This window comes from Schistocerca cancellata, chromosome 3, assembly GCF_023864275.1.
Source record: "Schistocerca cancellata isolate TAMUIC-IGC-003103 chromosome 3, iqSchCanc2.1, whole genome shotgun sequence".
In the NCBI taxonomy this organism is placed as follows: domain Eukaryota; kingdom Metazoa; phylum Arthropoda; class Insecta; order Orthoptera; family Acrididae; genus Schistocerca; species Schistocerca cancellata.
In genome coordinates this window covers 673418178-673444780 of record NC_064628.1, presented here as the reverse complement: position 1 = coordinate 673444780, position 26603 = coordinate 673418178, and the positions used below count along the sequence as shown (strand labels likewise).

The following is a 26603-nucleotide window of genomic DNA, read 5'->3' as shown; positions in this document are numbered from 1 at the left end:
CTAGTTGTTTGTTGCCATGTCATGCCCTAATCTGTGAAGTTGCATGCTCAGCCATCTGCCAGCAGCCCCCTGTACCTGCACCCCTAGCTACCCCACAGACGGCTCCACATACTCCCATGAGCCACTAGATGTTTCCCCCACGCCCTCCCTGCCTCCCGCTTCCCTCCGTCCCTCAATCCATCCCACACTTCACCTCTCACCTCACCCCAGTACACTCACTGTGAGCCAGGAAAGAGCTGGCAGATGAATGAGCACAAGGTAGGAGAACAGGCGTCCTCGTGTGAGTGAGTGTGTGTTTGTCGGATGTTTCTTCTACAGCTTGGGAAAGAAATTTCATTCTGAAAGCTAGCAGAGCAAAGCTCTGTACCTTTCGTTTGTGCATCTGTTGACGGCACAGTCTTCTGCCTTTCGGTGAGGTGTCTCTTTATTTGTAAACAATTTGTTATTCTCAACCAGAACTTTCTGTGCAATACTATGTTTTTACATAATATTTTAACATCTTCCTTCCTTCTTCTTGAGAACTACTGAAATGGATTTAGTGTGGTAGAAGTCAAATCAAATATTTGAACATAAGCAATTAAAATTTATTTGAGTGCCAAATGTAAAAATATTTAAATATTTACTTATATTTTCCTCCTTTCTGCTTTTTAGGCTTATTAACTACTTCATCACAAACAGTTATTTTGAAGTACCTTTATCTCTAAAAAAGAAAGTGGAATTTCTGGGTTTGTGCACTCCCCTTCCCCCCATCCATCCCCTCACTCCCCACCCCAGCAGTTGGGGCCCTAGATGTGCACCTGATGTGCCCACAATTAAATCTGCCACTGCTTTTGTTTCGAGTTTAATGACTGTAACACCAACAGGTTGTAACAATGTACCTCGATTCATAAGTATGAAAAGAGATGTCCTTCCCTCAGTTAACTGAAGTCTGAGGCCTCTGTAAATCCAAAATGGTTGATGAGCTTTGTCAACTTCTGAATCTTCAAATAACCTTAAGAAATGCAGCCAGGTGACATCATCAGCAACCTCTGAAATTCCAATGTGTGCAGACCCTGTCATTTTCAAGACAAAACTGCAAAAATGACAGGGTGTGCAGCTGTCAAAATATCGGCGGTTGTCGATGATGTTACCCAGCCGTATTCCAATAAGTTATTTGAACATTGCATACAGCGAGAGACAGTCAGGTCTCAACTTCAAGATCATTTCATTATTTCTAGTCACCACAGACAGACAGTAATCATTATTTATTTTTAATTAATTATTTATTGTCAGGGTAGGTTTAGGCTGTAGCCTCAGAGACAGACAGTGTTGTCAGTAAGACAATTGTCTGCAATAGCTGCTTCTACCTCAGGAGCTCCAGTATCCAAATTAACGTTGTAATGGAAGCTCAGAGCAGTTGGTCTGTATGTCAGATATGCATCAATGTGCATCCTGCTGACACCAGTGCAGATAAAGGTCCATTTATTGTAGAGTTTGTAACACTATGATGGAACTATGGCTATATGGGAGTTAGTGCTTTTCACTGATGATACTAACAAGTTTTTGCAGAATTATTCTCATGACACATTTGTGTGTTAGCCAGTAAACATCATATAAACATCAAGGAAAGAATGATTTTACTGGTGTTGGGGTGTTGTGCATCATGTAGGATGGATGTCAGAAGAATATTTTTCATGCCTGTTCAACTTTTCAGAAGCATAGTTAGACCAAACTTGTCCTTCACGTATGATGCAGTCAAGAATACTCAAAAAATATTGAAATTCTGAACCATTTTCAAAATATTATGATTCATGTGCCTCACAATCAACCTCTGATAGTTCCCATCTTGTTGCCATAATCACATTAGAAGACGTTTCACAAAACACTCAAGAGCCAAATTTTACAACAATTTCTGAATCAAATTGCCTCTGAACCTGATTGAATGTGTTGTCACACTGTACAAAAGTTTATGAATGATTTTTGCAGGACCTGTGCCGTGCACGAATGGCTGCGAAGACACCACAGCAGCCAGGAGTCGGTACTGCAGAAGGCAGCCGCCCTGAACCTCAGCGTGTCGCATCACTGTCCCGAGACTCTGAGAACAGCAACCAGAGCCCTTCCTCACGCTCCAGTACCTCTTCCTGGTCAGTCACTAAGTGTTATAATATTGACTTATACTGGCTGCAAGAGACATCCTTAATTATTTTCTCATTTACTTTCTCCACTGTTGTTTGTACATATACAGGGTGTACCTCCTAAGATTTGTCAGGTGCATTTTCTCTGGTGTTTTGGCAAATATTTGCAATTTTGTTTTTGCAGTGTATAATTGGACTCAGACAAAGCAAATACTGCTCATCATATCTTTCATGTGATGCCCAGTGTTGATGAAGGCGTCAATTTGTTTCCTGTTACAAACAGATGATTTTTAAAACTGATTTTTACCTGCCCATTTGATAGAGCGGTCCTAAATTAGTCTAGTATAATGTTTGTTTTATCAATATGTATTAACAGGGACAGTAAAACATGAAGAATATCCAATACTCCAGAAATGACTGCGCAATGCTGCTACATGGCAATAGCAGTCAGTACAGGCCAGAGCAGTGCTGTCGCTGCTTGAGTCCTGGTTATTCTTCTTGTTTTACTGTCCTTATTAATATATATCAACAAAATGAATATTGCACTAGTCTAATTTGGTACTGCCCTATTGAATGGGCACATAAAATACCACTTTAAAAATCATTTTGTTTGTAATTGGAAACAACCTGATGCTTTTTGTTGACAGTGGGCATTGTGTCAAAGATGTAATAAGCAGTATTTGTTTGGGCTGACTCCAGCAAGACATTGGAAAACAAAACTGCAAACATCTGCCAAAACACAAGAGAAAATGCACCTGTTGACCATTAGAGGGACACCCTATACATGTGGTGAGGTGTATGAGGTACAAAGAGGAAAGGGACAAGAATGGCAGATTTTATGAAGATATCTATTCATCAGTATCTGCAATGATGGAAGCCTGGAGAAAACATAACTGTAGTAGGCCTTTTAGTCGGTCTTTCGTATAATTTCATTAGTTTTGTAATTATTATTTTTTTTCCAGGAGTTGTTGTCAGTTACATGTTGTGACTGCTCATATTCCTGAGACATTGCGGACTGTTACCGAACTGGTATTTACTTCATAAATTTCTCAATTTTCTCTTTAATTGTCATCCTGTGATTCTTGGGTTAAACAGCTATTAGTACTATACACAACAGTACAGAAATTATTTTTTTTAAATTTATTCATATATATTAATGCTAAGTCCCATTTCAATGATTAACTTCATAAAATACAGGAGCACCAATATCTTAACACAGATCAGTAAGCTACATCAATTAGCAGAAGTTTCACAAAGTTCACCTGTGGAAAAGGCTAACATGTACTTTACAGGATGCTAACTAACTGACATAATAACTGAACTGAAAACTCGCCCACTACTCACTGACAAAGTAACCACTCATCTTAATTGCCAAACATTGACTGAGTGATACATATTAATTGCACTCCTTAACTGTCCAAACATGACTGACTCAGACTTTGTAAGTAACATTACACCTTTTTATAGAGGCAGGTAGTACAGACATCACAAATTGGTAAAAGACAGAATTATTACATTTGATATAATAACGTAAAAGGGAGAATGTGCTCAACTAAAATCTGTATAATTAGAAGATGACAAAGTATTAGGTACTACTTTCTAGGAGTGAAGTTTTAATGCCCATGGGAATTCAAAAGTTTGCCAAGAATTTTTTATATAGTGAACTCTTCTAATTTGAATAATTAATAAACTAATATGTTATGTTAGTGAAAATGTACTTTTTCAGTAACAGAAAAATCAGGACTACTAAATTATAATTTGGAATTTTGAAAGAATTACATTTTGAGATTGGAACATTGTAGAATAAGAAAATTTTGGAGACAAGTAACTTCTAAAGTACTGTGTATAGAATATAAAGCTTTTTGAGAAAGTAAAACCTTTGCTGAAAAGTGGAGGATGAGGGCTTTAAAATAAACTATATCAGTCTTAAAACGAACAATTTTTAATGTTATTCAAATCTGACATGCATGTGGTTGTAAATTTAAATTGTGAATATTTACTTAAGAGCAATGTTGTCAAATGAACTAAATATACTATTGTCATCAATAGATTCCAAATTACACCATGAGTAGTGAAGTTTAATGAGATATTGTGTGAATCAGAATTTAGTCATTTTATGTATCCATGGTATATGCATTTCATGTATAATGTAAAAAAAATTAAAAATTATGCAAGGAGTAGAATTGTAGTAAGTGTACCTATCCGACCACCTTGCTATGTTTCGACTGGACAATGAGGGTACTAACAAATGGAGCAACCTGCATGTTCTCTATATATAGATCGAGTCATGCATGCATTGAACAATCTCGGAAGACATGTTGTGCAAAGACATCTAACTATTCAGAACCTTCTGAACTCCAAATCACTCTGAGGGAAGAATGGGAAAAAAGCTTACAAAATATATTAAAGTCTTGTAGATCATGTACCAAATAGATATAGATCCTTGCTGGCTCTAATGATGTTGACATTGATAGGATGTTAAACATAAAAAACATTTCTTTTGCAAATCTTTGATCACTGTTTAAGAAGGACTTACTGTTTTTTTGATTTATGGGGAAGCTCTGCAAATCTTATCATCATCATCATATAATTCTATGCTGAAGTCATCATCTGAATCCATTTAAATGAAAAAAATCATGCTATTGATGTGTGAATAAACACAGGGTGTTCTCCAGAAAATCATTAAGTGTTTTGATGTACAAGTACCTGTGTTCACAAAAATTACAACAGAATATGTGACTGTTCCTCTGCAATAACCAAGACATGGAGTTTTCTATTGCAACTGTCAGTGACATTCTCTTGAGCTGCATGGATTTTATCCATATTTATAATCCTGCTTCCTGCTTTAGTATTTCTGTATGCTGTGTAATTGCTCTTCAAAAACAAAATCAGCCATATACCTTAAATGCCAGGTTTGCAGCTGGATGACATTGAGATCTTGCCAGGATATTTTGTCTGACAATCATTCAACCATCTTCAGGTTGAAGTAATGTGTGCACATTTCACAGCTGCATCCATTAGCAGTGTGTTGTCATCCACGAGAGTGCACCACACAAGAGCAATACTATGAACTTCTGATAGAGCCCACCATGGGTGGGTGCCTATTTAAATGCTGCTTTGTTATGTTCGTGTGTTATCATGTTATTACTGCTTGCATACGTTTGCCTTATCTTGTTGTTTTCAGTGTATGTTATGGTGATTGGTGTACATGCCACAGTCCAATAAAGTTGTACTAACATTCATGGTTGTGTCGTGTGTCCAAGTTACAACACCAGTGATGACGCGTGTGGGATTGTTCTCCGTTCGGTTTTTCAATCTCTGGTTGGTCATCTGTTGCATCTAAGATGTATGTCGGTGCTACTGATGGGATTTCACACCACCTAGTTGCTCAGCAAGGGGTACTTCCTTGTGGAGGAAGACACCGTAGACATCCTGTGAATCCAAGCTGTTCCCCAAGGGAAGAGGAAAGAAGTAATGTGCGCACACTTGAAAGCCATGCACATTAGCAGTGTCTTGTCATCCACGAGAATGTACCACCAAAGAGCAATACTGTGAACTTCTGATAGCACTCATCACAGACAAGTGACTATTTAAATTGTGCCACCCTATGCTTGCACTCAGTTATCATGTTATTACTGCTTGCATGTATTTGCTTTATCTTGTTGTGTTCAGTATATGTTATGGTGATTGGAGTACATGCCATAGGGTAATAAAGTTGTACCAACATTCTTGGTTGTATTCTGTGCCCAAGTTACAGCACAGGTAAGTTTTATACTAGAGATCTGTGACATGTGCCAGCAATCCCAGTGTAAAATTCACCTGTAAATGCCTGAATGGTAGTCAGCTGAAATATCATGGCAAGATGTCAAGTTGTAATACTGAAACATCATTGAACTCTTCTTGTTAGAAAAACTTCAAGAATTAAAGTCAGCAGGGAATAATGATTCCTAAATTAATCAGATATATCAATTAAACCATATTTCATGTCCACCCCCGGTAGCTGAGTGGTCAGCATGACAGAATGTCAATTCTAAGGGCCCGGGTTCGATTCCTGGCTGGGTTGGAGATTTTCTGCACTCAGGGGTTGCACATGTTGCCGAAGTGGTGCCAAATCAAAAGACTTGCACCCGGCGAACGGTCTACCCGACGGGAGGCCCTAGTCACATGACATTTATTTGCCTTATCTCATACCACATGTCTATCCACAAAATTTCATCTACAACATGTGTGCTATGAGAATTATTAAATTTGTGCTACATATTAGATAAAACAGTCCTATGGTCTTCTGAACATAATCAACTTGGTATCTTATACTTGGTGACAAGTCATCTATTGAATTATAAAAAATATCTGGCAATTATAAAATAAGTGTAATATAACCATTTATGTTCATAATTTATATATTCTTCATCTTTGAAGAAAAGATTTCTTTGTATTATGAGTGTACATTAAAATATATGTCATAACTTTCCAGAAATAATTATAAAAATACAGTGTATCTCCATTACTTACCAATAATGTGGTAAAAAAAGGAAATAATATAATTCTCTGAACAGAATTGATGCTAAAATATTAAACAGTATGCTTAAAATGCTGAGGGACAGTGTCAGTTTCTACACTGATGCTGTGCTTCTTTATAGAACTGGACTATTACTAGGTGTGTTTAAGTTCTAGGCAGTAGATTCACATGCTTGTGATAATAAGTTAGATGTTAAGTATAAACAATTAATTAATAATTGGAGATGCATAATTCCTCCCAGTTATGAAGAATAAAAGCAACAACCCAGTTGTATTGATTTGAAGTTAAAAAGCCATGAAGTTTAAAATAAAAACAAAAAAGTATATACTATGAAAACACTGGTTTACTCAGTATTCTACAAGACAAATTAATGAGATTTGTGTGGAGCCTTTCCCATTCTCTCAACTCCATACTGAGTAAAATGTGCAGAATAGCCAAACAAGAAAGAGAGAGGGAGGGAGGAAAGGGAGAGAGAGAGAGAGAGAGAGAGAGAGAGAGAGAGAGAGAGAGAGAGAGAGAGAGAGACTCATTACTGAAACCTTCATGCAGACCCTATAGCTGAGGCAAACAAGACTATCTAAAAGGAAACGTTTCTTAAAAAACAAATGTTTTGGGACACTAGCAAGGAATATTCTGAGAAAAAAGCCAAACACTGTTGAGTCAACTATGCAGGACAAGTTTGATCACATCAAGTGACAGCTGTTGTGTAAGAACACGTGAACACTCTAACTTTAGACACCTTATGGATTCTTTCCCCCCATGAACCATGGACCTTGCCGTTGGTGGGGAGGCTTGCGTGCCTCAGCGATACAGATGGCCGTACCATAGGTGCAACCACAACGGAGGGGTATCTGTTGAAAGGCCAGACAAACATGTGGTTCCTAAAGAGGGGCAGCAGCCTTTTCAGTAGTTGCAGGGGCAACAGTCTGGATGATTGACTGATCTGGCCTTGTAACATTAACCAAAACGGCCTTGCTGTGCTGGTACTGCGAACGGCTGAAAGCAAGGGGAAACTACAGCCGTAATTTTTCCCGAGGACATGCACCTTTACTGTATGATTAAATGATGATGGCGTCCTCTTGGGTAAAATATTCCGGAGGTAAAATAGTCCCCCATTTGGATCTCCGGGCGGGGACTACTCAAGAGGACGTCGTTATCAGGAGAAAGAAAACTGGCGTTCTACGGATCGGAGCGTGGAATGTCAGATCCCTTAATCGGGCAGGTAGGTTAGAAAATTTAAAAAGGGAAATGGATAGGTTAAAGTTAGATATAGTGGGAATTAGTGAAGTTCGGTGGCAGGAGGAACAAGACTTTTGGTCAGGTGATTACAGGGTTATGAATACAAAATCAAATAGAGGTAATGCAGGAGTAGGTTTAATAATGAATAAAAAAATAGGAGTGCGGGTTAGTTACTACAAACAGCATAGTGAACGCATTATTGTGGCCAAGATAGACACAAAGCCCATGCCTACTACAGTAGTACAAGTTTATATGCCAACTAGCTCTGCAGATGATGAAGAAATTGATGAAATGTATGACGAGATAAAAGAAATTATTCAGGTAGTGAAGGGAGACGAAAATTTAATAGTCATGTGTGACTGGAATTCGTCAGTAGGAAAAGGGAGAGAAGGAAACATAGTAGGTGAATATGGATTGGGGGGAAGAAATGAAAGAGGAAGCCGCCTTGTAGAATTTTGCACAGAGCATAACTTAATCATAGCTAACACTTGGTTCAAGAATCATAAAAGAAGGTTGTATACCTGGAAGAATCCTGGAGATACTAAAAGGTATCAGATAGATTATATAATGGTAAGACAGAGATTTAGGAACCAGGTTTTAAATTGTAAGACATTTCCAGGGGCAGATGTGGACTCTGACCACAATCTCTTGGTTATGAACTGCAGATTGAAACTGAAGAAACTGCAAAAAGGTGGGAATTTAAGGAGATGGGACCTGGATAAACTGAAAGAACCAGAGGTTGTAGAGAGTTTCAGGGAGAGCATGAGGGAACAATTGACAGGAATGGGGGAAAGAAATACAGTAGAAGAAGAATGGGTAGCTCTGAGGGATGAAGTAGTGAAAGCAGCAGACGATCAAGTAGGTAAAAAGACGAGGGCTAATAGAAATCCTTGGGTAACAGAAGAAATATTGAATTTAATTGATGGAAGGAGAAAATATAAAAATGCAGTAAATGAAGCAGGCAAAAAGGAATACAAACGTCTCAAAAATGAGATCGACAGGAAGTGCAAAATGGCTAAGCAGGGATGGCTAGAGGACAAATGTAAGGATGTAGAGGCTTGTCTCACTAGGGGTAAGATAGATACTGCCTACAGGAAAATTAAAGAGACCTTTGGAGAGAAGAGAACCACTTGTATGAATATCAAGAGCTCAGATGGCAACCCAGTTCTAAGCAAAGAAGGGAAGGCAGAAAGGTGGAAGGAGTATATAGAGGGTTTATACAAGGGCGATGTACTTGAGGACAATATTATGGAAATGGAAGAGGATGTAAATGAAGGAGAAATGGGAGATACGATACTGCGTGAAGAGTTTGACAGAGCACTGAAAGACCTGAGTCGAAACAAGGCCCCGGGAGTAGACAACATTCCATTAGAACTACTGACGGCTTTGGGAGAGCCAGTCCTGACAAAACTCTACCATCTGGTGAGCAAGATGTATGAGACAGGTGAAATACCCTCAGACTTCAAGAAGAATATAATAATTCCAATCCCAAAGAAAGCAGGTGTTGACAGATGTGAAAATTACCGAACTATCAGTTTAATAAGTCACAGCTGCAAAATACTAACGCGAATTCTTTACAGACGAATGGAAAAACTGGTAGAAGTGGACCTCGGGGAAGATCAGTTTGGATTCCGTAGAAATGTTGGAACACGTGAGGCAATACTAACCTTACGACTTATCTTAGAAGAAAGATTAAGGAAAGGTAAACCTACGTTTCTAGCATTTGTAGACTTAGAGAAAGCTTTTGACAATGTTGACTGGAATACTCTCTTCCACATTCTAAAGGTGGCAAGGGTAAAATACAGGGAGCGAAAGGCTATTTACAATTTGTACAGAAACCAGATGGCAGTTATAAGAGTCGAGGGGCATGAAAGGGAAGCAGTGGTTGGGAAAGGAGTGAGACAGGGTTGTAGCCTATCCCCGATGTTATTCAATCTGTATATTGAGCAAGCAGTAAAGGAAACAAAAGAAAAATTTGGAGTAGGTATTAAAATTCATGGAGAAGAAGTAAAAACTTTGAGGTTCGCCGATGACATTGTAATTCTGTCAGAGACAGCAAAGGACTTGGAAGAACAGTTGAATGGAATGGACAGTGTCTTGAAAGGAGGATATAAGATGAACATCAACAATAGTAAAACAAGGATAATGGAATGTAGTCGAATTAAGTCGGGTGATGCTGAGGGAATTAGATTAGGAAATGAGACACTTAAAGTAGTAAAGGAGTTTTGCTATTTAGGGAGTAAAATAACTGATGATGGTTGAAGTAGAGAGGATATAAAATGTAGACTGGCAATGGCAAGGAAATCGTTTCTGAAGAAGAGAAATTTGTTAACATCGAGTATAGATTTAAGTGTCAGGAAGTCGTTTCTGAAAGTATTTGTATGGAGTGTAGCCATGTATGGAAGTGAAACATGGACGATAACTAGTATGGACAAGAAGAGAATAGAAGCTTTCGAAATGTGGTGCTACAGAAGAATGTTGAAGATAAGGTGGGTAGATCACGTAACTAATGAGGAGGTATTGAATAGGATTGGGGAGAAGAGAAGTTTGTGGCACAACTTGACTAGAAGAAGGGATCGGTTGGTAGGACATGTTTTGAGGCATCAAGGGATCACAAATTTAGCATTGGAGGGCAGCATGGAGGGTAAAAATCGTAGAGGGAGACCAAGAGATGAATACACTAAGCAGATTCAGAAGGATGTAGGTTGCAGTAGGTACTGGGAGATGAAGAAGCTTGCACAGGATAGAGTAGCATGGAGAGCTGCATCAAACCAGTCTCAGGACTGAAGACCACAACAACAACAACAACATGGATTCTTTGGTAATATTTCTTTGAATGCTGTTAAGCACAATGTAGATGTGGTACTCTGAAATACATGGCACTAAATCTACTGCACTATGCTACATTGCTACTACTCTAGACTCCATGAAACTCAGCATTGAGGTCACGAGCGCATCTTCAGTTGTGCACATTTTAAGGAGCTTTTATGCATGCACAGCTGGCATCACATAATTGCCTTACATGCCAAATACATACAGATTTGATAAACAATGTGCATGGTTCATGGCATGCACAGCTAACGCTTACTACTCAACTAAAAGTTTATGCCAATGCAGCCAGGTGGTAGCACACTGCAGCAGACTTTTATCACCATTCGCTTGGCATAAATCCTGCTAGATGGTAGCACATTCCTCAGATATGCCAATTCACTCACTATTTGACATTGGACATCAGTATATATTACAGTTATATTGATAGCAAAACCTATTTGGGTGTGATTCTAAACGATATATAATATATTAAGTTTTGGATTTTATCATACAGAAATCCATTTGAGACACAGAGAACCATAAAGCACATCATCATCAGTTCTGGGACTGTAGCATTTATTCATGCTTCTGACATCTGTCGATCTTATGGTGGATCATGTTTATCTGGACTGCAGCTTGCGTATATATAAGCACCCATGAAAATCTGTCTCACAGGTTTCTCTGATATTCACTTAAATGTGGGATCAAAGATGGTGTGCTCTTGGCCCTCATGTTTCTCAGCACATTTTTATTCAAGTGATCTTGTTGCTAAGCAATACTACTTGAATTCAATGATTTCCACAAATGGAGTTTGTGTTGGATTTCTTGTTTACTGTGCAGGAATTGGTTTCCGTGTGTAGTATCAACATGAACTTCATAAAATCTGTTTTAAATGCTAACAGAAGAGAAAATTACCAGAAACAGTAGCCACAAATGAACTAGGACCTCGCAGACCAAATCTGTTGATTGAGAAAGTGACAAAATCTAATAAGCATGACTACAAGTAAATATTTAAAAAAGAAGCGTATAATAAGCATTAAGTTCTTGTGTGGGTGCAACATAAGAATGTCTGGTTTTCAGACCAGAAGTTAATTCGTTAAATAATACATGTATTATGGATCTTGTACATTTCTCCAAAAAAATAAAAAAGCATGGAACAACCACATACACAAAAGTGTGAAACAAAGTGTAGCAAAACCTTAAACATTATTTCATTCTTGCCCTCAACTGTACTTAATTATGTACAAAACAACAAAATTCCACAGAAACAATTCTTTATTTTTTGAGACAAGTTATGCATATTTTTATTGGCAGTAGCTGTAGTTGTGAAAATATGTTGATAAGCTTAACTGTAATTCAGCAGATACTATTAATTTCACATTCTTGTATTTATCTGAATCTAAAAATCTGTGAACAGTCAGAATGAATACTCACAGGCCACTACTGATGACAGCTTTACAGTAGAACGACTTCCAGTGCAAAGAACAGAACCATTGATAGAGAAGAAGAATAGGAGACATCTTGGGGAACAAAACAGAAAAATGCTGTAGAATCTGTAGTAAAAGTAAGGAAGAAAGATTGTGATGTTTTGGAAAGCGAGAGAGATAATCTTAAAAAAAAATAAAAAAAAATAAACCTTTTACAGAATATGATGAGTACAAAATAAAGAATCATCATACACATATTTTAGTTGGTTCACAGATCAATGGAAGCCCAAGGAATATTACCTACAATGGTAGAGTGTCTAGTATGCTATGCTGGCCAGATAATCCTATAGGTTAATTAGTTGATTGTCACTAGAAAGTAATAAATAAAACTAAAGTTCTGTAGAAACTTTTTCATAAGTTATAGTTAATAGAAGCCTACCCAAAATGTAGATAAATGCAAGAAAATACATGTGTGAAGGAGAGAGAATCTGATAGTAAACAGTGATATGTCTTTGGATGCATTTACATTGATATGTTGTTACACATTGTAAACTTCACTTATATTCAGGCAGAGGCCCCCGTCAGCTTTCCAACTCAGTCACCTGTTATGCCTGCCACAGTGACCTCATTCTAGAATCTAGTGTGACCTTCTATCCCTTCTCAAGTCCCTAGGCCCCTCTCAAAGCATCTCTTCAGCTCTTCAACTGTCTCCCTTCTTACACTAATCTTTCCCCGGACACCCAGTTTCTACATGTTTCCCAAGATACATATGCTCAGCCACACAGGATGCCTCATCATATTTAGCTACTGCATCTCCACTGAAGTGATCTCTGCTTTTGCAGTCCAACACTTTCAACCTATTGTCTGGAGTTTATCCTCCTATTTTAAAGACACTAACCAGTTCCTTCACTGGTTCTCCACGATTCACGTTCTTACACCATCTGATGCTGTCCTTTCCACCTCCCCCCACACTAAGTTCCTAATGCCCATTAAGTTGCCACCTTTGAACATTATCTTTTATATTGCTTCGCTGAGTCCAATCCCACAACTTCCTTCATGGTATACATGACCAACTGCAATCCACAATTACTTCCTCTTAAGGGCATCACCTGCAAACAAATCCAACATACTGCCATGGTTACCCGAATGGGTCCATCCTATGCCAGTCTGTTCACGGGTCTCTTGTGGAATCATTTTTATCCACTAACAAACTTAAACTCCTCATCTAATTCACCTTCACTGATGACATATTTATTATCTGGAGCCATGCTGAGGGCACACAAGATTCATGCCTCTTGAACCTCAAAACCTTTTCTACCACCTGTTTCACCAAACTGTACTCAGCTCAGTGATCGACATTCATGGGAACTGATCTTCACCTCACTAATCACTCTTGAAAACCTCTGTTGACAACAAATCCTCAAATCACTAGCAGTATTTCCACTTCAGCAGCAGCCACCCATTCTCCTTATATTCTCTATACGATGCATATCAAATAGGAGCATAACACAAAAGAAGTATTACAACATATTCACACCGTGGTTTTTGTATAAAGGTTGGTGTAGATTTGCTCCCCAACACGTACCAGCGCATTGCTCCTGTTAGCAAGGTTCCTAGTAATGTCTTGATGTAGAGAAGCATAGCATAGATTAATGTCATAATGGCATTGAAACACCTCAGTTAAAAAAAAAGAAGTTCTCACTCCATTGCTATGTTTACTTAGTTAACTGCTGCATTTCATATCTGTTGAGTAATATGGAGTTTTATGACAAATTTCCCTGGCTAGAGAGTTCTATTTACATCTCTTAACTATGTGATCATGTGGGGTGTATGGATTATTGAATCCAAAACAAGGAAAACATTTCACTTATGCACATGTCCATAGAATCGTCATTTTGTGTTCTATGGCTTTTGTTGTAAACATAACATGCAAAACTATAAGTCATCAAATAGTCAAATTTATAGTTAAAAGACAAAAATTGCACACACTGTCAGTGGAAGTACTGTTAAGAACAGAATTATCTTTCCTATTGGTGTCACTTGCATTCATTCATTTATTTTTCTTACATTTCCAGGAGTGAAGAACCTGCACTAACTAATATGGACATATCAACAGGACACATGGTATTGGTAAGTGATACTCTCTTCAGTTGTTAATAATAGAAAACCTTTCTGTAATTTCCAGACAAAAAATTGTAAAAAAATTTCAGTAGCACTCACACAAGGGAAAATTTGGAGGTTAGAAGTAAGTGCTGAACCAGGATTTCAACCTGGATACCTGACAATTTTAGATAATGTTCCTCCAGGTCAGCCACTCAGACCTAACAAATGAATAAACATAGCTCTTCACCTTAGAAATCATCTTGTGAAGCTGGGGATTTGGCAACCTCAGTAGAATAGTCGAATAAATGGAAGACCTATCTTTCTCTTTAACTAACTACCTGTATGGCTTTCTAGTTATACCTCACTCTTACTAACAGTTAAGAAATATTGAGAAGTTACTTAACAGGCTCTCAAACAATCTCTGTGGAAAGAAGCATCAGTCAGTTTACCTCAAATAAAATATGATTCAACAACAAATTTTCTGAGGATTTTATAGTCCATTCCAAATTTCTTGATTTTAAGCAAGTGATTCAGAAGATTCAAAATATAAACCAGTCATTCAATGAAATATTGTGATACGTACTGTTGGCCTTTTTGTGGCAATGTGTGTGTTACTCCTAGTTAGTTTGGAGAAAACAAATATAATTAATTGAATAGTCTATCTCTTACAAGTGTCATTACATGAGTACAAGATCCAAAGTAAGATTACAGCTTCCAAAATCCAGCATGATAAAAATATCTAAAAAGAAAGATGATGAGACTTACCAAACAAAAGCGCTGGCGGGTCGATAGACACACAAACAAACACAAACATACACACAAAATTCTAGCTTTCGCAACCAACGGTTGCCTTGTCAGGAAAGAGGGAAGGAGAGGGAAAGACAAAAGGATTTGGGTTTTAAGGGAGAGGGTAAGGAGTCATTCCAATCCCGGGAGCAGACATGTCTGCTTGTGTCTGTGTATATGCGGATTGATATGTGTGTGTGTGCGAGTGTATACCTGTCCTTTTTTCTCCCAAGGTAAGTCTTTTTTTAATTAGACAAATTACAGATGGTTTTGTATCACGATTTCAAAATATATTTCTGTAACTATAAATGTATTACATAACTTGTGGTTAGAATGTTTGTTGCCCTATTATCACACCGGTACTGAGGGAAGGGGAACTGTAGGTACGCTCCATTGCAGATCATTATTGAGCCTGGATAAATATTAGTCTAATACAAGTATTGTGTGTTTGCAAATGATAAATACAAATGTATGACTAATTAATAAGGGTTCTTAATAAGTTCTATACATAGCTGTAAACTCTCTTGTCAATCATCAGCTGTATGATTAGATTCTTTTGCCATATTAATAAAGCATATTTCCAATAAGTTGGATACATTTTAAAATTCCACTATATTAAAGCACAATAGTGTCAATATTGCTTTTAAACATTTTAATGTATCCACATGCTTTTGATCAGTTTTTACAGTTGCTTCTTTTTTGCAACTTCATGCTAGTTTCTTCAGTGTCTTCAATAAAAAAAATTGTAGATTTTCTTGCTTAAATGTTTTGTTTGGTTACATTCTATATCACTTCAATTAATCACAGGTCATAGTGGTAGGGAGGTAGTCAGCCAACAGAAAACCCATTTTTGTCTAAAATCTGTCCATGATGTTCTCAAGCTTAGTTTTATTTACCATACCATTTCTAACAATTCTTATGTCTTTTACCACTGAGGCAATGTTTTTCTCAGTGAAGATATTGCATTTTCTTGTCAGAAAACTAGGTTGGGAAGCTCATCATAGTATCCTTGGCCAAGTGGTGAACCATGGTAGTGACTGAAATGCATGTACTGAAATAACAACTATTTGTTTATTGACCATGAACTATCTCAGTTCAGCTTTAGAGGATGAGGGTCCACATATGAGTACTGCAGAATTGTCCTTCTGAGATGATGCATAGTTAGTGCTCACTATGATGAAGTTTACTATCATCGATAGTGGCGGTAAGCAGTCAGGTGCATGGAGGTGTAGCAACATGGTCCCACAAGGCCTTGAGCTTGTGGGTAGTTGAGGTGCAAGTCCAGTGAAGCAGCTGACAGGACTCAAGCAGCTGTGTTTCAGGTGAAAAAAAAGCAGGACCTTCCAGAGTAGCTGACAGGCATTCAGAGGCTGTGGTCCTGGAGAAGGCATTGAGATGGCACTGTCTGATGGGTAGCATCAATGCCTGGCATTGTGGTCCAAAGCATAGGCTCAAGGGCAGTTGACTGTCACTTTGGAGCACAGAGCTGAAAGGACCATCGAGGGGCTGAACGGCAAGCTAAGTAAGTGTCATTGGAGGAGTACAGGTGTAGTGTCATGGGTACACATGACCGCAAGGATGCAAATAGGTGCCTGTGACTACAGTGCTTTTTACTGTGACCTGCACATCACATATTAGCATGGCTTCTACTTCCAGATGCTGTTGCAGCTACAGGAGACTTATTGGTAAACAGCTCAGAAACTTTTCCTTGACAAGCAATCTCCCAAGCTAGAGCCCCCAAAGTGTATCCACAAGTGTGTGGCTGAATGTGCAAGGGGCAAGCCCTGCATATACTGCACTCCTGCCACCTTAAAGCAGATGGTGCAACCATCTCAGAGATGTGCAGCACCCAGGAGAGGAGGCACCAAGAGGCCACCAGAGCAGACTGGAATTTAAAAAAAGGACAATCAGCCAGTGAACAAAGAAATTAACCCTGGCAAAAGAAGCATGCTGTTTCCTATAGTGGAATGGCAACAGGGCACCACAAGCAATGAGGAACACAGGGTGATGGTAGGACTAGCAGCTAGATGTCCAAGAAGGTGCAACCCCAGAAGAGCACACAATGGGATTGGCAGTACCAGTGGGAATAGCTGGCAGTGTACAGGAATGGCCACAAAGGAGGTGGAGGCAGCAGGGATGACTGTTGGGAAGAGCTTTGAGATGGTCGTCAGTGAAAGGAGCTGGCAATGGCCACAGAGGAGGCCACATGGTCAGCTGTGAGGTTGGCTGCAATAATGGTGGCAGTGGGGGTGATAGCCCAGGATGGCACCACAAGGGCCAGTTGTGAAAAGGCTGGTGATGACTGGAGGGCCGACCACAACAGGATTGGTGAGGGAGTGGACTGGGCGGGCAGGTCACAACAGGGCCACTGAAGACCGGACTGATGATGAAGGGCTGATGATGAGTGAGTCAGAGTTTGATGGCGTCACTTGCAAGGGATTTGCTGATACCAGTGGGATATCTGGCATAGAATTCAGTGAATGAGAATGGAGTGCCCCCACAGTGTGACAACAGGTTTGACGGCAGGAGACTCAGCTTGCCAATCACAAAACTCTAGGAAGCCCTGTCTGAATGCTGCAGAAAAAAGTACTGGAGAAGCTGAGTGAACCAAATGATGCTCTGCAGCAGGTCCTGAATCCCCCGATTGCTGAATGGAAGGGCTGGAGACAGAAATAAATTGCCCGACCTCTGAATTGTAGGGCTGGAGGCAACAGTAGTTTCTGTGATGGAGAAGACACTCCTAGTGAACTAGAACCAGAATGAACAAAGAGAAATGAAGCATTTGCAGACCAACAACAGCCAGTAACAGAATGTACATTGGAACAACGCATGAATGATATGCCTGAACTACACAGAAGAGAGCGCACTACCAAGAACTTGCATCTTCTGATAAATGTGAACACAAATTACAAAGCAACACCTGCCAGAATCAAGGCAACCAAATAACTGAATACTAGTACTGAATCCAAGAACAGACCAGTCCATGTCTGGTATGTGGGTGGACACACTCTCACTGTAGTAAGACATAAACAGCCTTGGTCCAGTACATGGTTGGATAAATTCACACTGTAATTGGAGTAGAACAACACAATAGCATGGACACATTGTCCCATAGAGATGAATGAAAACACAAGCAAATTTGAACATTTGGAAAAGAATAAAACCATGTTCCAGCAAAAATGAACAAAGACATATGAAGAAGCACTGAAACACGCGTGAACAAACAACCTGATCATCCTTGTCCTGTCCAGGCAGTGGCACCCTTAGGGAGGGGGCCACTGATGGCAGCTTTGTGTGGGTGGAATGCGACATTGCGTGGCAGCATCGATCTTGATGAGGCAGAGGCGAGGCAGCAGTGTGCCAAATGAGACCAAAAGTTGACAATCCAGACAGCAAACTGTGAGGAGCAGCTAGAGTGGACGAATCTTGAGCAGGCACTGTACTGAGAAACCACACAAAATATAAGTGTCACACAATTATGAAATCATTATCCTTGTCACCAGTGGAAGTACTGCATCTGGAAGACAAAAGAAGAGCACTATAACACAAAACCAATATCCACATTGCCCATTGTAGTATCCTTGACCAAATGGTCTACCAAGGTAGTGGATGATATACATGCATTGAAACAGTAACTGTTTGTTTATTGACCATGAAGACATACACTCCTGGAAATGGAAAAAAGAACACATTGACACCGGTGTGTCAGACCCACCATACTTGCTCCGGACACTGCGAGAGGGCTGTACAAGCAATGATCACACGCACGGCACAGCGGACACACCAGGAACCGCGGTGTTGGCTGTCGAATGGCGCTAGCTGCGCAGCATTTGTGCACCGCCGCCGTCAGTGTCAGCCAGTTTGCCGTGGCATACGGAGCTCCATCGCAGTCTTTAACACTGGTAGCATGCCACGACAGCGTGGACGTGAACCGTATGTGCAGTTGACGGACTTTGAGCGAGGGCGTATAGTGGGCATGGGGAAGGCCGGGTGGACATACCGCCGAATTGCTCAACACGTGGGGTGTGAGGTCTCCACAGTACATCGATGTTGTCGCCAGTGGTCGGCGGAAGGTGCACGTGCCCGTCGACCTGGGACCGGACCGCAGCGACGCACGGATGCACGCCAAGACCGTAGGATCCTACGCAGTGCCGTAGGGGACCACACCGCCACTTCCCAACAAATTAGGGACACTGTTGCTCCTGGGGTATCGGCGAGGACCATTCGCAACCGTCTCCATGAAGCTGGGCTACGGTCCCACACACCGTTAGGCCGTCTTCCGCTCACGCCCCAACATCGTGCAGCCCGCCTCCAGTGGTGTCGCGACAGGCGTGAATGGAGGGACGAATGGAGACGTGTCGTCTTCAGCGATGAGAGTCGCTTCTGCCTTGGTGCCAATGATGGTCGTATGCGTGTTTGGCGCCGTGCAGGTGAGCGCCACAATCAGGACTGCATACGACCGAGGCACACAGGGCCAACACCCGGCATCATGGTGTGGGAAGCGATCTCCTACACTGGCCGTACACCACTGGTGATCGTCGAGGGGACACTGAATAGTGCACGGTACATCCAAACTGTCATCGAACCCATCGTTCTACCATTCCTAGACCGGCAAGGGAACATGCACGTCCGCATGTATCCCGTGCCACCCAACGTGCTCTAGAAGGTGTAAGTCAACTACCCTGGCCAGCAAGATCTCCGGATCTGTCCCCCATTGAGCATGTTTGGGACTGGATGAAGCGTCGTCTCACGTGGTCTGCACGTCCAGCACGAACGCTGGTCCAACTGAGGCGCCAGGTGGAAATGGCATGGCAAGCCGTTCCACAGGACTACATCCAGCATCTCTACAATCGTCTCCATGGGAGAATAGCAGCCTGCATTGCTGCGAAAGGTGGATATACACTGTACTAGTGCCGACATTGTGCATGCTCTGTTGCCTGTGTCTATGTGCCTGTGGTTCTGTCAGTGTAATCATGTGATGTATCTGACCCCAGGAATGTGTCAATAAAGTTTCCCCTTCCTGGGACAATGAATTCACGGTGTTCTTATTTCAATTTCCAGGAGTGTATTTAGAGGATTAATGTCCACACATAAGTACTACCGAAATGTCCTGCCGAGATCATGCATAGTGAGTGCTCACTTTGACGAAGTTCATGACTGTCGGTAGTGGGGATGAGCAGGGAGGTGCTGTGGAGGCATAGCAACAAGGTCTCACGAGGCCATGATCTCATGGGCAATCGAGGAACAGGTCTAGGGAAGGGGGGCATTTGGGGTAGCTGACAGGAGCCCATCAGATATGATCCAGATGAAGGTGAAGCAGGGCATGCCGGATTGGCTGATGGATGTACAGTGGCTGCGATCCTGGAAGGCACTGACATGGCACTGTGTAATGGGTTGCAGCAGTGGCAGGTGTTTTAGTCCAAAGCCTTGGCTGAAGGGTGACTGGCAGTCAGCCTGAAGCTTGAAGCTGAATTAGCCATTGAGGGGCTGAGCAGCAACCTAAATACCCATCAGTGGAGGAATACAGGTGCGGTGTCACATGAACATGTGACTGTGTGGACACAGGTAGCCTGCGACTGCAGTGCTGTTTATCGTGATCTCCACACCATGTATCAACGTGGCATGTGTCCTCAGAAGCTGTGACAGCTGCAGAAGGCTTTGTGGTAAACAGCTCAGCGACTCTTCTATTGACAACCTCCCGAGCTGAGGCAGAGGCTGTACCTGGTCCACAAAGCATATCCGCGCATGTGGTGGCCAAATATGGAGGAGTCCAGCACTGCTTTGACTACACTAATTTTCTTGAACTGTGTGACATGGAGTATCATCAGGTACAACAATATATCTGTACAAGAGATTTACAACACACCATTCCTGAAACCACTTAATGTAGTATGTACTGTTCATCTCACAAGATTTTTTTGTAATGGAATGGAGAAGCCTTTCTGTTTCTGTTCTGAAGATGAAGTTACTACTCTGAGATTATATCACTAATGAAATTTCTTTGGCGGTGTCTCTTTTCTATATATAAAAACAAAGATGCTGTAACTTACCAAACGAAAGCATTGGTATGTTGATAGAGACAATAAAAAACACACAAAAACACATACAAATTTCAAGCTTTTGCAACCCAAGGTTGTTTCATCAGGAAAGAGGGAAGGGGAGGGAAAGACAAAAGAATGTGGGTTTTAAGGGAGAGGGTAAGGAGTCATTCCAAACCCGGGAGCGGAAAGACTTACCTTAGGGGGAAAAAAGGACAGGTATACACTCGCACACACACACACACACACACACACACACACACACACACACACACACATATCCATCCGCACATATACAGACACAGGCAGACATATGTAAATGCAAAGAGGTTGGGCAGAGATGTCAGTCGAGGCGGAAGTACAGCAGCAAAGATGTTGTTGAACGACAGGTGAGGTACGAGCGGCGGCAACTTGAAATTAGCGGAGGTTACCGCCACTCGTACTTCACCTGTCTTTCAACAACATCTTTGCCACTGTACTTCCGCCTCGACTGACATCTCTGCCCAACCTCTTCGATTTACATATGTCTGCCTGTGTCTGTATATGTGCGGATGGATATGTGTGTGTGTGCGAGTGTATACCTGTCCTTTTTTCCCCCTAAGGTAAGTCTTTCCGCTCCCGGGATTGGAATGACTCCTTACCCTCTCCCTTAAAACCCACATCCTTTTGTCTTTCCCTCTCCTTCCATCTTTCCTGATGAAGCAACCTTGGGTTGCAAAAGCTTGAAATTTGTGTGTGTGTTTGTGTGTTTTTTATTGTCTCTATCAACATACCAATGCTTTCGTTTGTAAAGTTACAGCACCTTTTTTTTAGACAGTCTGCAGTGCATACTGCCAAGAACTGTGTTACAAATTTTACCCATTGCTTATAGGATTTCCCATACCCCAGCCCACTGTTGCTTGCACAGTTGCTTTCAATATTTGCTGCCTGTAAACACAGGCAATATAACCAATTTCTTTCTCTCTGCTTAATGTGCCATGCCTCTCAACCATTGCAAATAAATGACATGTTTCGTCATGTCAGAGGTTTAGAGATTCCTTTGCTAGACCTCCAAAGTGAGACCGTATTCTGACATGTGTTTTAGGGTTCCAATACCTGATGAAATTTACTTACCTGGACCTTTTCGGTACATATATGTGTAACTTTTGTTATGCCGCCTCTCACTGCCATATATCCGTATCTCCACACTCCTCATTCTGCCTATCTTCATACAGGTAAAAATTTTGTGTTTATATTGTCAGTTCTGTACTACTACGTTCCTCATTGTCTCCAATATTGTATCCTTTCTTTGTCTTTCTCTAACCTTTTCTTCAACTTTTTGATTAGGAATTTTAATGTATCTCTCACTTTTCTCCATATGCAAAGCACTTTATGATATTCCTTCTATTTATGATGGGCTTAGTGTTTTACTGAATTCTTTCTTAATGCTCCCATCATGTTTTATTTAAGTTTCTGTTGCTGTTTTCAGTTTCAAGAAATTTGTTTAATCACCTATTCTAAGCCAAATAAAAGATCAATTTTGGATTTTTTCATATTCCATCACTTAAAAATTTTTTATGTTATTATAAAATAGGCATACATGGAGGACCATCTCCGTAATGCTGATCGCCTACAGCGAGAATGGATTGCTCTGTGTGCATATGAAGCTGAGCCTTGTGCCACCACCATAGCACAAAAGGTATGATACAATGAAAGTATGTTAATATTAATTATTCTTTGAATAATGCTAAGTATCTAATATTATTCATAATTGAGCTGATACTTGTAGATATTGTTAATAAATGTTAACTAATCAGTATTGTTAATCTCTTAATATAACCTACTAGTTTCAGAAAAATAAAGCTGTTTGTATTATCAGGTTATATGATTCTATGTTAGAAAGTTAATTTCGCCCATTTTCTGAACTCTTCTATGTTCCCCACCTAAAATATATAGTAGCCTAATTTTAATATTGTTGCAGAGTACTCTTAATAAGTTGATTTAAGTTAAACTCATGCAGATTTGAACAGAATATGGCAAAAATTACCATTTGGAGAGCGATCATGATGTACATAATTTTTATTTAATTTCCATGCTTTTTCGAGAGGATTACCAGTTTTGGCTATGCAAAGGCCATCTACAGATTCTCTCATTTTGCTGCACTGCTTAAACTCATAACATGCAAAAATAACTTGAATCAATACTCAGTTCATGTTATTTTTAGATGTTATGACTTGTTGGAGTGCAGCAGGATGAGAGAATCTGAAGATGGCCATATCATAGCTGAAACCAGTAATTCTATTCAAAAAGCTGTGCCATCAAGGCAATTAAATTTAAAAAAAAATCATACAGATTTTTCTTTACTTTTTGATCGTGGTGGGAATATTGCAACTACATTTGGACAAATAAATATTATTAACAATAAATATATTACAGCTGTAATTAAGGTGATTTGAACATTTGACTTTCTCATAAAATTCAGTCTCGCAAGACAGTGACAATATTCAGTAAATTGGTAACTATGAGGAAAAGATCTATACTAATATTTACAGTGACATAATCATCTACTATAAAAAAAAGTATATTTTAAAAGCAAAGAAATATGATGGTTACTACTCAGAAATATATATTTAATAGTATAATAACTAAAAGTATCTGCTAATATTTCATCTGAAATGTTGACTATTAAATATTTACTGACTTCTTAGTTTTTGTTTTGTCATTGTATTGCAGCCTGAAAATATTGGAAAGAATCGCTATCCTGAATTTCTGCCATATGACCATTCAAGAGTGGTCCTGAATGAACTTGCTAACATTTCTGGCTCAGACTACATAAATGCTTCTACAATTGTGAGTATGAAATGGAATTTTAGAGAAGTCTTATTTTTCTGTTACAAAACTTAGTTCATGCTTAATGAGATTAATAGATGGTAACCTGCAAGCAGTTGTGGGCAATGCTACAAGAATACTAATAATTATTATATTCATGAGACAAAATATTGTTACCACAAAAGAGATTGAATGCCACCTGTTGTGTTTCAAGCACATGACCCAGTAAGGAAAGTATAAAAATGGATCAGAGGCCTATGGGGAATCATTCTAACAATAATACATATAACAGATGGGGATATCCACTGACATAAACAACTTTGACAAATGGAAGATTGTTATGGCCTGGCAGCTAGGACTGAGCTCCTTGGAGATGGCAAAGCTGCTCGAGTATTAATCTATGGAAAGTGGTTAAAGGATGCTGAAGCCATGAGTAGGTGACAGTGTATTGTCCCTCCATGTCTCATTACAGAACATGGAAGTTGGAGACTTGCCCAATATGTACAGCTGGATAGGTGGTGATCTGTGGCAGATCTGATGACAGAGTGTTATGCTGCTGCAGGTATAAGTGTTTTGGGGAACACTGTCAGCACTTATTGTTGAACATGGGGCTCCTCAGCAGACATTTTTACACATATCCATGTTGATTTAACAATGTCAGGTATGATGACATTGGGCATGAGATCAATGAATTGGACCATGGATCAATGGAAATGTGACATCTGGTCAGACGAATCATGTTTGTCATTACACCAGTTAGGTGGTCAGGTCCAGATGCATTGTCATCCTATTGAACATCTGCTCAAAATACACACTGTGCCATGGATACAGGCCTGTGAGGGCAGTATTATATTATCAGGCAAGTTCACCTGGGTTCCATGGACTGTGTAGCAGTAATTGAAGGCACCATGAGAGCCATGGACAATGTAAACATTACTACAGACCACTTGCATTCCACCATGCTTGAAGTTTTTCCTGATTTCAATAGAATCTTCCACTAGGGCAACTGTTCATGTCGCAAGGCCAGAATTGTGCTATAGTTAGTTTGGGGAGTATGAGGGTGAACTTACGTTGATGTCTTGGCCATCAAATTTTCCTGATGCATCATAATAAAATATGACTGTGGTATTATCGGGAGGCCAACTCTGGGCCCACAAACCAGCACCTTGTAATCTGCAGGAATTACGTGACCTGGTTCCACATATGGTTATATGTATTTCCAGAAACTTACCAAAGAGTGCAGAAACCTATCAAAGAGTTTTCAAATCTGTACCATCGAGAATCACTGCTGTATTTCATTTCAAAGATGGACAACATTTTGTCTCATTAATGTATGCATCTGGAAGTTTACTTTCATATGGACAACCAATATGATGTGTGTGTTCATTAAGCCTTCTATTGATGTAATGCCACACGTCATAAAATTTTGTCAGAAGTGGTATTAGCATATGGATTCTTTTGATTTACAGTGAAAGTGAAAGAGAAAGCATTGTAACTTTTTACACTTGTTGCAGACCGATCATGATCCTCGAAACCCGGCCTACATTGCAGCACAAGGGCCTCTTCCCCACACGGCTCCAGACTTCTGGCAGCTTGTATGGGAGCAAGGAGCTGTTGTGCTTGTTATGCTCACCCGACTTACTGAAGGTGGCACTGCCATGTGCCATCGATACTGGCCTGAGGAAGGCTCTGAGCTGTATCACATTTATGAGGTATCATCATTCTCCACTAATATTCATGCATACACATCTGAATCTCAGAAGTAGATAAATGGCATACATGAAGTTTTCACTCCTACTAAAGAGGACGTGTGAGTTCTGAAAAATCCAAGTTTTTACAGTAAATGTCATACGTTGAACACCAATAGAATTTTATACATCAAATGATAGGGTATACAGAGTCTCAGTATTATTTGCTTTTTTTGTAAACTTCAGTCACAAAGCGCGAAGCCAAAGGCTTGCTGTTCTCACATTTGTTTCCTGTTTTACCATTGCTGCTACTTTGAGCTTCGTGGTTCTTCATGTTTTTACAGTATAAGAGTATTCAAGGAGGATTTGGGATTACAGCCAGGTAACATCGACATCTTGTTATGATATTTCAGCATACATCCAGGCAGACATGCAGCTGAGTTTCAACACTGCAGAAAGGTGGTGCATGTTATTAAGTTTATACCAGAAATTGCCGCATGCACATAGGTTACCACTGCATGACCACAATCTTTTGAGTTTAGCCCTCAATGTCAATTATTGCTCCATCTGTAGTGGCAAAATATTGATTTCATTCAGCTGCAACCTCATGGGATACCTGTGATATGCCCACTTTGCTCAAAAAATGACTTTATTTCATATCAGTTTGCCCTTATAAACACAATGAAATGAAATAGATTTTTGATACTGTGTTCATAACAAAATCTGTGAAAGTTCTTTTATCATGAAAGCACATTTTCATAGGAAAATAAAATTCTACTATAAAGGAAGAATCTAATTGCTGTAAAGTACCTTTTTGATTTCAACATCTTTCATTACACTTTGGATCTGATATTTCATTTAACACAACTGATTGTAACAACATTTGAAATGTACAACCCAGAAATCAAAACCTCATAACACATTTTCTAACTTATTCCACAATGGAATAGATAATTTGTGTTAACCATACTTCAGTATCTAAATTACAATAATTTATTTTTTCTACATAATAGTGTGTGGGATAAAATGGTACACCAATGTCTACATCCATGTTCTGCAAGCCACTGCGA

At 39.9% G+C, this 26603-nt stretch overlaps 1 protein-coding gene across 2 annotated transcripts in view; it reads left to right on the top strand.

Annotated features, from left to right (window-relative positions):
• LOC126175647 (receptor-type tyrosine-protein phosphatase N2) overlaps positions 1-26603 on the top strand; it is a 468697-nt gene that overhangs the window by 420017 nt on the left and 22077 nt on the right. For both annotated transcript variants that reach the window (XM_049922539.1, XM_049922538.1), the window contains 5 exons: positions 1966-2123; positions 14186-14240; positions 22611-22715; positions 23750-23866; positions 25360-25557. In XM_049922539.1, coding sequence (XP_049778496.1) covers positions 1966-2123; positions 14186-14240; positions 22611-22715; positions 23750-23866; positions 25360-25557 — 633 coding nt within the window. The remainder of the gene's footprint in view (positions 1-1965; positions 2124-14185; positions 14241-22610; positions 22716-23749; positions 23867-25359; positions 25558-26603) is intronic.